Source organism: Salvia splendens, chromosome 22, assembly GCF_004379255.2.
Source record: "Salvia splendens isolate huo1 chromosome 22, SspV2, whole genome shotgun sequence".
NCBI classification, from domain to species: Eukaryota; Viridiplantae; Streptophyta; class Magnoliopsida; order Lamiales; family Lamiaceae; genus Salvia; species Salvia splendens.
This window is the reverse complement of record NC_056053.1, coordinates 22,452,544-22,468,535: the sequence shown is the minus strand read 5'-3', so window position 1 is coordinate 22,468,535 and position 15,992 is coordinate 22,452,544. Positions and strand designations below refer to the sequence as shown.

General features: G+C 38.8%; 2 protein-coding genes across 2 annotated transcripts; both read right to left on the bottom strand.

Annotated features, from left to right (window-relative positions):
* Nucleotides 1-2,974: 2,974 nt before the first annotated feature.
* On the bottom strand, nt 2,975-6,081 carry LOC121787793 (E3 ubiquitin-protein ligase SIS3-like). The gene is made up of 10 exons (XM_042186633.1): nt 5,794-6,081; nt 5,540-5,578; nt 5,294-5,360; nt 5,120-5,193; nt 4,669-4,807; nt 4,485-4,577; nt 4,250-4,315; nt 3,750-3,872; nt 3,568-3,681; nt 2,975-3,496 (listed from the first exon to the last, which is right to left on the bottom strand). The coding sequence occupies exons 1-10, from the start codon at nt 5,820-5,822 to the stop codon at nt 3,128-3,130; spliced, it is 1,113 nt and encodes a 370-aa protein (XP_042042567.1). The 5' UTR covers nt 5,823-6,081; the 3' UTR covers nt 2,975-3,127.
* A 2,273-nt stretch (nt 6,082-8,354) lies between these two features.
* On the bottom strand, nt 8,355-10,201 carry LOC121785861. Its single transcript, XM_042184330.1, has 4 exons — nt 9,961-10,201; nt 9,355-9,600; nt 8,853-8,934; nt 8,355-8,759 (listed from the first exon to the last, which is right to left on the bottom strand). The coding sequence occupies exons 1-4, from the start codon at nt 10,179-10,181 to the stop codon at nt 8,424-8,426; spliced, it is 885 nt and encodes a 294-aa protein (XP_042040264.1). The 5' UTR covers nt 10,182-10,201; the 3' UTR covers nt 8,355-8,423.
* Nucleotides 10,202-15,992: the final 5,791 nt, after the last annotated feature.

Below are 15,992 nucleotides of genomic sequence, written 5' to 3'. Positions count from 1 at the left end.
GCGGAGAGCCCTAGCTTTGCAGAGGGGCAGAAATTGTTTCCATGGGCATCACCTTGACGTGAGACAGAGAGAAGAATGAAAGGAATTGAGCGATGTGAGAATTGAAAACTAGCTAGCGTATATATAATGGTAGAAGAAAACTTTGCATGTATAAAACGGATTGAATTTTATACTTTCCTTGTCCAACAATAAGAAGGACAAATCAAAATCTAAGAATCCTAATTACACTCAAATTCTTCCTTTTTTTTGTAGGAAAACTTAAAACCTTCCCCCCATTATAAAAAGGCCAAAATGAAGTCACTAAATTCCATTATTTCGTAAACTCTGAATCTCTCCGATCCCATGGATGAAAGTGTGGAAAGCAACGTTTTTGGTGAGGTGGAGTGTCGAATAAGAGAAACTATGGCTGATATGCAGATGACGATAAGGCGATCTCCGACCACATCTCCGACTCCCTTGCGACGTTGAATCGGGCAATGCTGGCTGTCAGCGAAGGCCATTCCGCACCAACGCCGCCGCCCAGAGATGACATTCTCTCTCAATTCCTGAAGCTTCACTACAACAACGCCGACACCGACACTGATGATGGAGTAGAGACGGATAACTGCTGCATATGTATCGACCGTCTGCACCGTGGCCTCGTCGCCACGAGTTTCACGGGAGCTGCATACGGAGGTGGCTCCGCCGTGGCCACAATTTTTGTCCCCTCTGCAAAGCTAGGGCTGTCAACTGACCTAATTTGTACTATTTTTGTTGCTTATTCATAGTACTACTTATTCATAAAATATGAGCAACAAATGAATTGTAAATAAAGGATATTTCCATTCATTCTAGTTCTAATTTTTTGTAAATTGTCATTGTTTATTCATGTATACAATGTGTTGATTGATTATTGAGAGTCGGTGTGGCTACTTATTTGAGTGAGAAGCAACACAGATTATATTTAGAATAAATTATCTTTTGATATAATGAAAATTCATCTACTACTCCCTGCCTATGTACAACATTCTCATCTCTCTAAATTTATCTTGTTACTTTTTACCCAATTAAGTGGCCGGATTCTACTAAGCTTAATAATCATTTGAAAATATATTTTTATACATACCAACACAAAAACAACGACAATTCGGAGGGGCCTAGCTTTGCAGAAATTCTGAGAGAGAACCTCCTTGTAGGAACTGTCCTCGTCGGCTCCCAGCCATTCCCGAATCCGCCTCTGGTGGTAGCCGGAAATAGCGTCGGCGAGTTTATTATCTCAACCACTTCTCTCTCCATTACAACCATACAAGTTAACGCTATGACAAGAGAGATGAAGGAAAGGAATTGAATGATCTGACTAGTATAATCATGGTTGGTTTCTTTCTTCCCAACACATCATACGATCGAGATATGATCGAAAAAATTTGGTCCCGTAATCATTGAAGTTTGTTTGTACCTTTTTTTTTTCTAGTTTGTTTCTAGTTGTATTTTTTTCTGCAATTAATATTATGTAGTAGGTTTTAATATTATGTTTTCGAAAAACTTAAAAAATGATGAAAAAAGTTGGGGCGCTGAAGCTATTGCAGGTGCTGGGACTGGAATTTGAAATTCTGATATGGTAGGGTAAAAATGAGTTCGAATTTGTAAAATGGTCGAATATTTGTTGCGACTTCTATTTGACTGATTTAGAAGCTAGACAGATCATATTATGGTGCAGATAAATAAAAATATTAAAAAATAAATAAATAAAAACAATAAATGATGTATCACCAAATCTTTGTTGGGGCACGTGTTTTGAAAAAATTAATAACTAATTAAAGTAGGAGAGAATAACGTAGAAGAGATAGTTTTTGTTTTTATTTATATTTCTTGTTTTCATCCCACTATATTTGCTTTATGTGTGATAACTAGTGTTAGCCGCTCTCGAAGATCGCCATTTCTTGTCACCGACTTATTTAAATTTATAATTGTGTCATTGTTTCAAACTGAAGGCATATCCAAATAACAACTCTCCAAATTTAAATCAATGTATCTAATCAAGCAACAAAAATAAAGCTCCATATATAATAAGTAAGTGAATATGAATGTGATCACTAAACACATGTAGAAGAACATGAATTAATAGCCGTAGCTTTGCAGAGGGGGCAGAAATTCTTGCCACGGCTGAGCCACCTTCCTATACAGCCCACGGTGCAGAAATTCTTGCCACGGCTGAGCCACCTTCCTATCCGTCTCTTCTCCATTCCCGCATCAACATCCGGAAGTAATGACCGATAACGTGAGCGAGTTGGTCAGCCATGTCACCGGGCGCTTCGAGATGAGCGAGCTCGAGATCAACCGCTAGTTCCACCGACAAGGCGCCGGTTGCTAGTCGATTGGATCACCGTCGTCGGGTAGTCATAGCAGGTCCATCGCTGCCCTAATATCTCCATCAGTTCCTCCTCCACGTGCTCTTCCATGGTTTCGTCTACTATATTCTCCAGCGCAACATCATCATCACTCTCCTCTTCAAACTCGCTCCATGCCTCCCTTTCTAATATACTCTCCATTTATGACAAATAATTCCAAGTATGAGAGAAGACTCTTAGGTTTAGGGCTATATACATATATAAAGGCGAGGGGAAAAACTTTCCATATTTCAATTCAATCATTGTCGACTCACTTTAGAGAAGGAAAGTTTCCACATAAAATGGAGACTTTCAAAATTTAAATAAGCGCTACTCGCACAAGGAAAGTTTTAAATCCATTCAATTTCCGATTATGAAAGAGGAGTTAATATTGTTTTTCTTATTCGAGATCCAAATCCTTGTATGTTAAATTGTTAATGAAGCTAAGCTAACTTAATGTTATCTTATTTTCAAGATTATTGATTTAGTCTGAGAATTTTTTTTGTCATTATTTTGCAGCTCCAATAAACAAAATAAACAGACTAATGTTGTCTGATGTCAAGATTCTTGATTTAGTATAACAAAATCTTGATTTCAAGATTCAAGGATACACAAAATTCAGCCTTTTTTCATTCATTTAGTAGAAGAGAGTACTGTGCTTGTAAAGTACTAACAATAGAGGTGATGACAGGGGAAAGAGGTTGCAAACGGTAAGCAATCGAGTTAGGGTGGTTAGGCTAACGAGAATCGAAGTAACCAACTCAAGGCAGAGGCGGAGCCGGTTCGTCAAGAACCACTCGCACGTGCTCCGAGCTATGCGACGTCCCTCGACTCGACTGTGTTTCTGCAGCATCCCCCTCACTGCCGTTCTCCGACCGTACGGGGCGGAGAAACCCCTGCATTCTCAACAGATAGCTTTGGCTAGGAGTCTGGTTTCTAACATATGGAGCAGCAGTGACAAGGTTGGTAGAGGGCGGTGGCCTCTCTGTATCTGTGGGGATGTTCGACAACGCACTCAGGTCGAGGTTCGGGAAGACGGAGCAACGGCATCTGGGGCATTTCACGTTCAGCCGGAGCCACTCATCGATGCACTCCACATGAAAATTGTGAGCACAGGGCAAACCTCGAACCTGCAACAGACAGTCAGACTTGTAAACACACAAATCGTCGCCTTTGTTAGACCAAAATAGACCTTTTTTACCTCGTTTCCAACGCGAAACTCCTCCAAGCATATTGGACACTCACTGCAATCAGTTGGAACTGCCTTGAGCCTGAACTTTGGAAGTTCTTGAATAAGTGCCTCCACTGCTTCTCTCTGTATGTCAAAAGAAATCAGAAGCTCATTCATTTGAAGCCGAAGGTAGACTTCTGCTCGTTCGTTACCTGAGCTGGGGTCATGTAAAGTCCTGGGTGGTACATCGCTACTGCATCTTGACCCATCCCTCTCATCTCTTGCCCAGCAGCTTCAACGGCCCAATCTGGCACTCTAACCATGTCGACTAGAACCTATAGGAAAAACAGCCCATCGAGGGAAAAAAGGTTAGACACAGCTCGTATTTCAATCAGTGATATTCGAGGGAGAATAAATCAGTGTATAAAAAAAATCAACATTATACCACTATCACTGAGAACCGCTGACATTTAATCTCTATTTATAGAAACATAAATGCCCTAACTCGGTGCAGTTTCAACATATGCAATCTTTCCCCACAAAGACACCATGTGAAGGTTCCACTAAAGATAAAGCTCATAAGAACTAGTGAACTCATTGTCATGGAATGCCGAGCAAAAACATTGTACTAGGACCACTTTGACTAAGTGTAGTAAATTTTGCACATCCAAGTTTAAAGCTATTGAATGAACAAGAAGTTAAACGAACTTACTCCATATTCTGAAACAGGGATCCCTTGTTGTGCACGCAATTGATGTGCCTGTCTCCTTGTTAACCACTGCAAGATATGAAGGAAGATAAACTTAGAATAAAAAATTGTTAAAACGAACAATCTGTTAAAACACATGACATTAGCGTCATCATCTTATTTTCGCATTCACGTGCAAAAAGAAGCCTACAAAAGCTCGGATAAAGTAAGGTAAGGTCTAACTAAAGGCATCTCTAACCTTTCCCATACAGATGCAAGCAATGCACACGAGTCCACAATAGCTGAATAGCAGCCAAATAAGGAAACCCCATTTTTGACCATCTTCTGGCAACTGAAAAATGGTTCTAAACATTATATTCGTTCCAGTTTTACAGCAGTGTAATATACTAGCTCATGCTCAGACGAGACAAGGGGAGACTTACGCAGGTTCTTGAACGATTGAACCAAAGAGTACCAATGACCGTCCAAGCCAGAAGGAAGGGATAAAGTAGCAGAACAAGGATGGACAGCACAACAATCCTTCCGTAAAAACGTTTATATCTCTGTTGCCAACCAAGATCTCTGAGCAATTGTCAACAAGGCTAAGGTTATTACATAAAGGAGAGACGAGCAAAAGCATCTCCAGAATTTGAACATTATGGCCAGTGAATGAACATCTGTTACTATTCTTTATCTAAACGCACCACTTACTATATAGCTTGACCTCTTACTATTACTAATCCATGATTCTCCTATGATGTTGAGACCAAGATTTACATCAATATGTTACATCCTCAATAAAGACGGCAAAGAACTATAACCCACACGTCCTAGAGTATAAATTTTACAATATATCATGAAAAAAACAGAGGCTGGGAGAAGAAAGGTCCTTACAATCCCATTCCAGCAGCCAACCCATTATCAACAAACATCAAGAGCCGGAAAATGAACACACTCGTATAGTCAACCTAACAATATGAAGAGAGAAAACACACTGTGATTATAAACAACCTCAATACTCTCTTCAATAAACCCCATTTAGCCTTCTTGAAAGCTTAGCAAGCTCACCACAATCCATATGTGCAACGGGTTAGCACATGAATGGTATCTCTTCCAATTGATTGCCACAATGATTCTAACATTCAGTCAAGGAAACTATATGAATTATAATCATTTTTATATTCTATCAATCATGAGAAAAATATTGCTAGATTTTACAAATACGTAACCTCCCAATATCTGAAATTGACAGAACTTCATAGATATCATGAATCAAGAAAAGAATTCAACAACATCCATTCATCAAAAGGATACACACTTGTAGCTAGCATAGACAAGAAGAACCCATCATACCTGCAAGAAATTAGAACCCAAATTCAAAATCCAGAACTGATACCCATAAAAACTGAAACCCTAGATACATATTCTCCCAAATTCAAGAAATTGAACAGGAACTATATAACCCATGAAGAAAAAACAAAAACAGAAACAAAATCAAAAGCGAAACCAAAGTTTCTGCCTCATTTACTCAGCGAAATGGAAGTTAAAAGTTGCAGCGAAAGACATACCACTTGAAATCAACCCCTTTGATCGCCATTTGAATTTTCAGCTGCGAATTCAAGATTTGATGTTCATTTCTCCGATCGAACTCCCAATTAAACTGAGCTCAATTGAAAGTAAACAACAAAGCGGAACTATGAGCTGAGTGTGTAGAAATCGAATATGCAAGAAACTATATTTTGAGGCCGACAAGATTAAAGATTTCAAGTTTTTTTTTCTGGGAAGGGAAAGCAGAGGAAATTTTGTGAATTTGGGCTCTGTGAGTAATTTTCTTTTCCATTTAGAAATGACTACCGAAATCTCACCCTTGATTACTCTTTTAACACTGGTGTAAAATTAAATAGTTTACAGGAATAATACGGTTTAGGATAACTTAAATAAATAAATACAGTTTAATTCAAACAATTGATAGAAAAGAAAAGAAGAGGATAATGCCATTTATTCATTAACAGAACAAAATCATGATTCCATAATTAAATATTCTTTTAGGTAAGCTAATAAGTAAATAATATCAATATTTTCTGTACTTTTCTAAAATAGTTATGTATTTTTCTTTTTAATACATCCAAAAAAGTAGCCAATTCCTATTGTCTTACAACATTATCACTAATTATATACTACATCCGTCCCTGAAAGTTTGTCCCATTTTTTCATTTCCATCTGTCCCCAAAATTTATCTCATTTCACTTTTTACCATTTTTGTAGTGAACCACATATTTCACTAACTCATTTCTACTCACATTTTATTATAAAATTAATATATAAAAGTAGGACACATAATCCACTAACCTTTTCAATTCACTTTACATTACATTTCTTAAAACCCGTGACGGGTCAAAATGAGACAATATTTGGGGGACGGAGGTAGTACTATTAAGGTCATCCACAAGCCCGCCCTATGCACCGTCACGTCAGCATTTTTATCCTCCTGCCCTTCCACCTCCTACTATTGTTTTGTTATTTAATTTAAATGTTTTCAAATATATAAATGCAAACTTATTAAAAAACACAACGATTAACTAAAAGAACGGTAAAAAATTCATTGATTTAAAAAAAAAGTTACACGAGTTGGAAATAAAAAAATTGACTATCCTACAAAAGCCCCAACTTCCGGTTCAACTCATCGCTCAACCTCTGGAGGCGCTCGGCTTGGGCCGAAGTCCGGATCGTACTGCGTGTTGGCGTCGAACGACCGATATTCGACAGGTTGTGTACCCGGCCACCGTGCGCCATCTCCAAACATCGGGCTACTAGGACTTGAGTATCCACCGGAATCCATTTTATAGCGTAATTTGAGAGTTTAAAAGTTAATCGAAAAGTTACAAATGAAAAGTGAAGCTGAGGTATATATATAACAAAATTTTCGAATTAAAAAAAAAAAACTAAAACGCGTTGCATCGTCCGCGTCGCCCATAGTGGGCGGACGATGCCCTATCGTCCGCGCTTCGTTCGCGGACTAAGCGTCGGGCGCAGACAATGCATCGTTCGTCGCCCGCAGTGCCACAGTGGCGGACGATAGCGCGCCCGATCGTCCGCCCCATTATGGTGCATTGGGCAGGTTATCATCCGCCCCATTGTGGATGACCTAATCGCTTTTATGGGTAAGTATTAAACACAAGCCTAAATAATAATTTAATGAAACATGTACTTTTCTATAGGATTACCTCACATGTAGCGTCGCGCCCGCCCCATTATGGATGACCTAATCGATTTTATGGGTAAGTATTAAACACAAGCCTAAATAATAATTTAATGAAACATGTAGTTTTCTATAGGATTGCCTCGCATGTAATTTGTTACTACTACCACAATATGTGGATAGAAAAGTGAATTGCATTACGATGAAACTGAATTTCTTTATTTTATGGAAATAAGTAATTTTATTTTCTTTTTAAAGTATTGTCCATTGTTAGGTCGGTTTAGGTAGGTCGGCCAAATAGGCTTACCAACCAATCACGTAATAGAGTATTAGTATTAAATTACAATTTGATCTAGAAATATTAATTTACGAGATTAATTGGTTGCTTACTCGATAAAAGTTAAAATGCAATTTCAACTCAAACCTTTTTTTCTGAATAGTGTATATGATCATATTTAAATAAAATAATTAATAAATCTCTATTACTATTTCTTCCCTTAAATTACTAATAATAATAAATTTAGTGATTTTTCTCGAATTATCTCTGGTTTTTCCCTACTGCCATATCGATTTTATTTCATGAAAATATGTAATCAGAAAAACAAATTTTAATTTCTTTAATTTAATAACTATAAACAGTAAAGAACAACTGAAACTGAAACTGAGATGTTTGCTCCCACAATAATTGTCACTCTTTTCCATTTTAGTCCGTCCCACAATAATTGTCACACTTCATTTTTAGCATAAATAGTAAGTATGTCTCACATTCTACTAACTCACTTAACTCACATTTTATTATAAAATCAATATAAAAAAATAGGTCCTACATCCCACTAACTTTTATAACCAACTTTTTTTTTACCTTTCTTAAAACTTGTGCCCACAAGAGTGACAATTATTGTGGTACGGAGGGAGTAATATTTTTCAAAATATAAAAAGCCAGAACTCATATTTCATCAGAAGTAGTATCTACAATAACAACACGAATTCGAGCAACTCTCAAGTGCAGTTAGGAGGATTGAAGCACTTGTAAACTGCAGATGCAGGCTGTTTGTAGGCTGGTATGCTGCTTGCATCAACAAGCCTCACTTCACCTGGACCAAAAGCAAGATCCATATGCCTTCGTAGTTCAAGGCCAACCATCCCGGCTTGCAGCACCGACAAGTTGTCTGAATCCGGGGAGACTATAACCACCGTGTTTCCAGAGTATTGAGTCTCAAGAATCGACATGAGCTGTGTCACGCGAACAAACACATCCTGAACGCTCTCGTTTGGTGTTCCATCGCTTACTGGTGGTGGCTTAATGTTCGGGGAGAGGCTATCCGAGGCATATACCTAAACATGGTTTATACCAAAGACTATAGATAGGAAGGCAGCCAATATGCTTAGCCCTAACATAATAAGTTAAGTACTGAGTAGTATTTTTACCTCTGAAACTGAATCTAGTTTTTTCCCTTCGTACGCGCCCAATCCACGAGCATCCAAGAAGCTGTATTCGGGTACTATATAACTGCAACAATATAGTAGCGTTTTAAATTGTTGAATTCGGAGCTTCTCATCCCAATTTTTGATCAATTCTAGATACTGCCAATAAACATGTAGTGACATATATTTCACATGATTTTAAGGACAAGTGCAATAATGTAGGAATAAGCAAAATTCCTTATCTCACACTTCACAATTGTGTCATTAATCACATCCACTCTTAAAAAGGATAAGTTTGCATTTGCCATTCTCTAGTTCAAGACAGAACAAAGTAAGTCTATTTCAGAGTTCGAACACGACTTCAACCACACATTAAAGAGCACATCGAGCAAGATAAAACGCACAACACTGCAACATTCAACACGCGGAGTAGCTTAGAAACTCCCTGATCTTGATCTTAATCTCAAAGCAGTGAAATGAGCAAAGTGGGATAGGAGGTGAGAACCTTCTAGAAATGCCATTAATAGAAGCAATAATCTCAGCAGCCTGATAAGCCCTCTGAGTAATAGAAGGCCAAATCCAGCAATTGCTTTCACATGCCCCTATTGATTTCAACTCCAGTGCAGCCCTCACTGTCTGCTTGATCCCTTTCTCAGACAGCCCATTATCCACCGATGTTTTCGCAACCGGATTCGTGTTGATTATGCCCAAACCCTCATACTGAGACTCCCCTGCTCTCACCAAATAGTACCTATACAAGCACAACCCACAAATCAAGATCACATTTTTCAACCCCCAAAACAAGTGAACACAATACTGAGACCAAATAGTACCTATACAAACACACAACCCACAAATCAAGATCACATTTTTCAACCCCCCAAAAGAAGTACACACAATACTGAGATCAAATAGTGCCTATACAAACACAACCCACAAATCAAGATCACATTTTTCAACCCCAAAACAAATAACCACAATACACCCAACTCAAAAACCTACATCTACATGTAACAAAGAAACTCTTGAATTTGTCGTCTGGAATGAAATTAAAGCAAGATTAAACTCAAGTATTGACAAAAAAAGTTGTTTTTGGTGTGAGAGATTAAACCTGTTTACGAGGCGAACAGGGGGCATTTGGAAGAGGCCACGGGCGTGTGCATATTGTGAGTGGTTCTTGAATTCATCAAGTGTGAGAAATGGAGCGAGAGTTAAGGAGAGGGAAGCTAGAAGATTGCGGCGGTTGATGGAGATGATTTGGGAATGTTTGGAATCCGATGAAAATAGAGGTGGAGTGGGAGGATTTGATACCGGTTTTGTTGTGGCAAGCATTGTGTTGTGTTAGTTAACGGTTAAGATTCTTGATTTATGATGACTGTGGAAAAAAAAATATCTTTGGGCTGAAGCACGTGATAGCACGTGGGTGTGTGCAGTTGAGTGAGGTCTTCCTGAGGAATCCTAGCAAAAACTTGTGTTGTTTGTAATTTTTGAGTTCTGAAAATCTTGATTCATATTAATATGCTGCAATATAGTAGAAGATATTCGAAATGACTAATTATACAATAGAAAAAAACACACGTGTAATAAACTGTTATGGAGTAATGATGTTTAAAATCACAAACTTTGGTCAAAAATTGATACTACTATTTTTCACTAACTTAATATTTGATCGCTACACCTACACTACATCATGAACTTACACCTTATAATAAATTTTCCACAAGTTTGACATTTTTAAAATTAAATTTGATATGAAAGGTCGTTGAATAACATAAAAAAAATGATGCCGCTTTTAATAGTGGTAATTACTGGTAAAGGACATTGTGTCGTGCATTTTGAGATTTAAAATCTCTATTAAATTTCACCAAATTTTTAAACTGTTGGGAAATTCGCTGCGTAAATCTATAGATTCATGATTTTTGCGGTCAAGGGTTAAGTTTATAGGAAGTATTAAATTTCGGACAAAATTTCATGATTAATAGGCTAATGCCTAATAGCCCTTTAATTTTATATTTTATATTATATATTAATAGAAATTTAATATGACATGCAAAGGATAAAGATCCACGTATATATGATAAATTTCCTTTTATATTTATGGGCTATATAACTTAGTATGTTTTTTTATTATAATTATGATTTGTTTTTTTATTATAGTTAGGGCACCCGCAACGCTGTGCCGTTGCGGTTCCTATGCCGTTCCGGCGGAACGGTTCCGCGGCGGCACGCGTTGCAGGCTCCGTTCCGTCGCCATTCCGTGCCCATGCCGTTCCTATGCCGTGTCGCGTTCCGTTCCGGAAGAACGCGGAACGAAACGTTCCGCCACGCGCCGAGGCGACGTGGCGGCCTCCCATTCGACGCGTGAAGCCCACTCGCTGCCCCGCGAGTGGGCTTCGTCCCGGTGACGCAATAATTCAATTTTTTTTAAAATTCGAATTTAATAAAAAAAATTTTTTTGCAACGGTAATGTGACCGTTTTTTTATATCCGTTTTGTATTTTTTTTATTTATTTACTCTATAAATACTCCTATTTCATACTCATTTCAATCACAAACACACATCTATTCCTCTTTATTTCCACCCCAATTTTCATCTCAAATCAACTCTGCTTTCCTTCTCCCAAATTTAATCAAACTAATGGATCCTTTTGAACAAATGTGTCAAATATTGCAACAATCACTTGAAGAAGATCGACGACGGGAGGCCGAAGAAGCCGCGCCGCCCCAACGACGCTCCCGTACGTACATCCATCGTAACCGGGAAATTGGTTCGACGACGAATCCCCCGGAAGCTCAACCGCAAGTAGTCCGCCTCGAAGTGGAGCGCATCCGTCTATATAAGAACGGTTATCTATTCGTGCAAGGACACGCGACTCTAGTGCCCACACCCAACTCCAACAGGATCTAATTGAGCACATTTGGGCAAATTTTGGCGGATGAAATTATTAAAATTGTGTACTTTTATTTTTTTAGGATTTTAATTGTGTGCTTTTTATTTTTTTAGGATTTTAATTGTGTGCTTTTTATTTTTTAAGTTTAAGTTGTAATTTTTTTAATGTTGTGTGTTTTTTAATAAAGTGTGTTTGTTTTTTAATAAAGTGTGTTTTTTAATTGAATTTAGTTGGAAATAAAAAAAATGAAATTGAATGAATAGTAATTTAAGGAACGGTTAAGGAACGGTTAAGGAACGGAGGGTTGCAGGTTCCGTTCCTTAATTAAGGAATGGAGTAAAAAAGTACAGTGGGGCCCTCAAATAGTGGTTTAAGGAACGGTATAGGAACGGTATAGGAACAACGTTGTGGATGGCCTTAGGATTATTGAATACTATAACATAGAACTGTTTTTCATGGTACTCTCGCAGCCAAAAATTATACTCCTGTATAGTTAAACACTTTGACTTGATATCGCTACCAAATATAGTATCTAACTGGGTAAATAATTCGTGCATTCATCTTTTTCTTTATTCATGATTATTTGTGCCTTTATTTCCTAACAAAATTTCCCTAAATTGATCTTGTTACTGTGTTAATGCACCTTGTGCTGTGACTCTCAAATTTATTACTACTTCATTTCTGTGTTCTATGATTCAATTGTTTGATAGATCGAGTTCCATACTAATTAAAGTTTTTATTCGATTATGTATTAAATTTGAATTTCCATTACTTATCATCTTTTGCTCATAATTTCAGATATAGATAATTCCGATGGAATATTAAACTATGTGGAAATCGGAATTTCAACTAAATTCCAGCGAAAGACTAATCTAAATGCATATATCATCCGTACTGTACGTACAACTTGGTACGCTATATTAGGGGTGGCACGGTACGGTATACCGCACTCAAAATGTCATACCGCATACCGTACCGCAAATTGCGGTATGAGAAAATATCATACCTATACCTTACCGAATTTTCCGGTATACCTCATTGCGGTATACCGCAAAATTCGGTATGATTATTTTCGATACCGTTACCATACCGTCTATGCGGTATACCATACCGTATTGCGGTATACCGTACTTTTACATTATACTGAAATAAGGTATGGCATATCGAGTACGGTATACCAAAATAAGGTATGACATACCTTAATACTTGTGTTTCATACCAAAAAAATTCTGTTATAGCCAAATATTTAAAATAAAATTTCACTTATTTAAATAATTTCCAAAAGATTAAAACTACACCATAATCAAATCTATACAGTGAACTTGATTTGCATATTTGCATATGTATGTTTGGGGTTGGGGGCGGTTGAACTAAAATATGAAAGTATGGTTAGGGATTTTAACATATTAAATATTTTTTATGTAAATTTTAAATACTACATATATATCAAATTTTTGGCAAATATCGTAAATGCCGTATATTGCGGTATACCGCGGTATAGGAAAATCTATACCTTTACCGTACCGATAGATATCGGTACGGTATCATACCGTACCGCAACTTGCGGTATACCGCAAATTCGGTATTTTCGGTATTTTTTCGGTACGATAAGTGCGGTATTTCGGTATTACGGTGTATTTTGCCAGCCCTACGCTATATTATAATTTGTCGGTGCTAAGGCATCCGCAACGCTGGAGCGTTGCGGTGCCGATGCCGTGCCGCCGGAACGGTCCCGCCAAGGACCAGCGTTGCAGCCTCCGAACCGTCGCCGATCCGTGCCTATGCCGTGCCGTGGGTCATTGCCGCGGCACGCGGCACGACCCGTTCCGCCACGCGCCGAGGCGACGTGGCGGCCTCCCATTCGTCGCGTGAAGCCCACTCGCTGCCCCGCGAGTGGGTTTCGTTTTTTGACGCAATAATTAATTTTTTTTTTAAATTCGAATTTAATAAATTTTTTTTTGCAACGGTATTATGACCGTTTTTTTGTATCCGTTTTTTAATTTTTTTTAATTTTTTTTAATTTATTTACTCTATAAATACTCCTATTTCATACTCATTTCACTCACAAACACACATCTATTCCTCTCAAATCCTCTCTATTTCCACCCCAATTTTCATCTCAAATCAACTCTGTTTTTCTTCTCCCAAATTTAATCAAACTAATGGATCCTTTTGAACAAATGCGTCAAATATTGGCACAATCACTTGAAGAAGATCGACGACGGGAGGCGGAAGAAGCCGCGCCTCCCCAACGACGCTCCCCGTACGTACATCCATCGTAACCGGGAGGAAGCCGCCGCAAGGTTAGTACGCGACTACTTCTGCGATAACCCGGTTTGGGGAGATACGTACTTCCGTCGCCGTTTCCGCATGGGGAAACCGTTATTTCTCCACATCGCGAATACTTTGGCAGCCCGGGAAGAGTTCTTCCAGGAAGGGTTCGACGCGGTCGGCCGTCCCAGCCACACGACGCTGCAGAAATGTACTGCAGCAATCCGCCAGCTTGCGACTGGACAAACGGCCGACATGTTCGACGAATACCTCCACATCGGAGACAGCACTGGGCGAATGTGCTTGCTCAAATTCTGCCAAGCCGTCCGGGCAGCCTTCACCGACGAATTTCTCCGGCGGCCAAGCACGACCGATTGTCAGTTCCTGCTCAACCTTCACGAAACAGTGCACGGATTCCCCGGGATGCTCGGCAGCGTCGATTGCATGCACTGGCAATGGAAGAATTGTCCGGTGGCGTGGAAGGGGTCCTACACGAGCGGCCACAAAGGCACCCACCCAACCGTTATACTCGAGGCTGTTGCCGACTACCGCCTTTGGATCTGGCACGCGTACTTCGGGGTCCCCGGGTCGAACAACGACGTAAACGTGCTCCAACAGTCCGACCTCTTGACCGAAGTTTTGGATGGTAAAGCGCCGGCGATCAACTTCGTCGCCAACAACCGGCTTTATAAAATGGGGTACTATCTCGCCGATGGCATCTACCCGAAGTGGCCTACCTTCGTGAAGACGTGCAGTGGGTCTACGAACCCAAAGCATGCTCTTTTTGCGCAGAAGCAGGAGGCTGCTCGCAAGGATGTGGAGAGGGCGTTCGGGGTTCTCCAATCGCGCTTCAACATCATCAAAGCCCTCGCTCGTACGTGGTTCATGGAGAACATGGTCGACATCATGTATACGTGCATAATCTTGCACAACATGATTGTCCAAGACGAAGGACCCGAGGCGGGAAATTGGTTCAACCCCGAATCCCCCGGAAGCTCAACCGCAAGTAGTCTGCCTCGAAGTGGAGCGCATCCGTCTATACAAGAACGATTATCTGTTCGTGCAAGGACACGCGACTCTAGCGCCCACACCCAACTCCAACAGGATCTAATTGAACACATTTGGACAAACTTTGGCGGATGAAATTATTAAAATTGTGTACTTTTATTTTTTTAGGATTTTAATTGTGTGCTTTTTAATTTTTTTAAGTTTAAGTTGTAACTTTGTTTTAATGTTGTGTGTTTTTTAATAAAGTGTGTGTGTTTTTTATTAAAGTGTGTTTTTTTAATTGAATTGAGTTGGAAATAAAAATAAAAAATGAAATTGAATGAATAGTAATTTAAGGAACGATTAAGGAACGGAGGGTTGCAGGTTCTGTTCCTTAGTTAAGGAATGGAGTAAAATAGTATAGTGGGGCCCTCAAATAGTAGTTTAAGGAACGGTTTAGGAACAGCGTTGTGGATGGCCTAATGTGTAGTCTAATTTGTAATAACCACATTAAAAAATGAATTATCAGAGTTACAGCAAACTTCCCTGTCTTGGACGTCTCCATAAAAAAACTACTACTATTAAATTATCTAATTTGATTTGAATTGCGAAAGTTATGAAATAAATATAAATAGTTGGAAATATATATGCAATTAGAGAGTCTAATTTTAATCACACTAAGAAACACATTCCAAATATGTATAAAAAACAAATGAACATATTGGGTTAGATTTACATCCTTTCAGGGTTCATACTTAATAATCTCTCTCACTTGTAGTTGTACACTAACAATACGCAGATAACCATATCTTATTGATCCCCTTCATGCATCCGTTTAACATCGCCTAATTTATAGTACTTCAAGTAATAAACATGTTTACTGGATTCTCGCTTTCTAATTCTTTGTTAAGTTGTGTATCCGATAAATACCGAATGTAATAATATTTCAACTCCACGCGCTTTGGCTGATTTTGCAGGATTTGTTGGATTCTCAT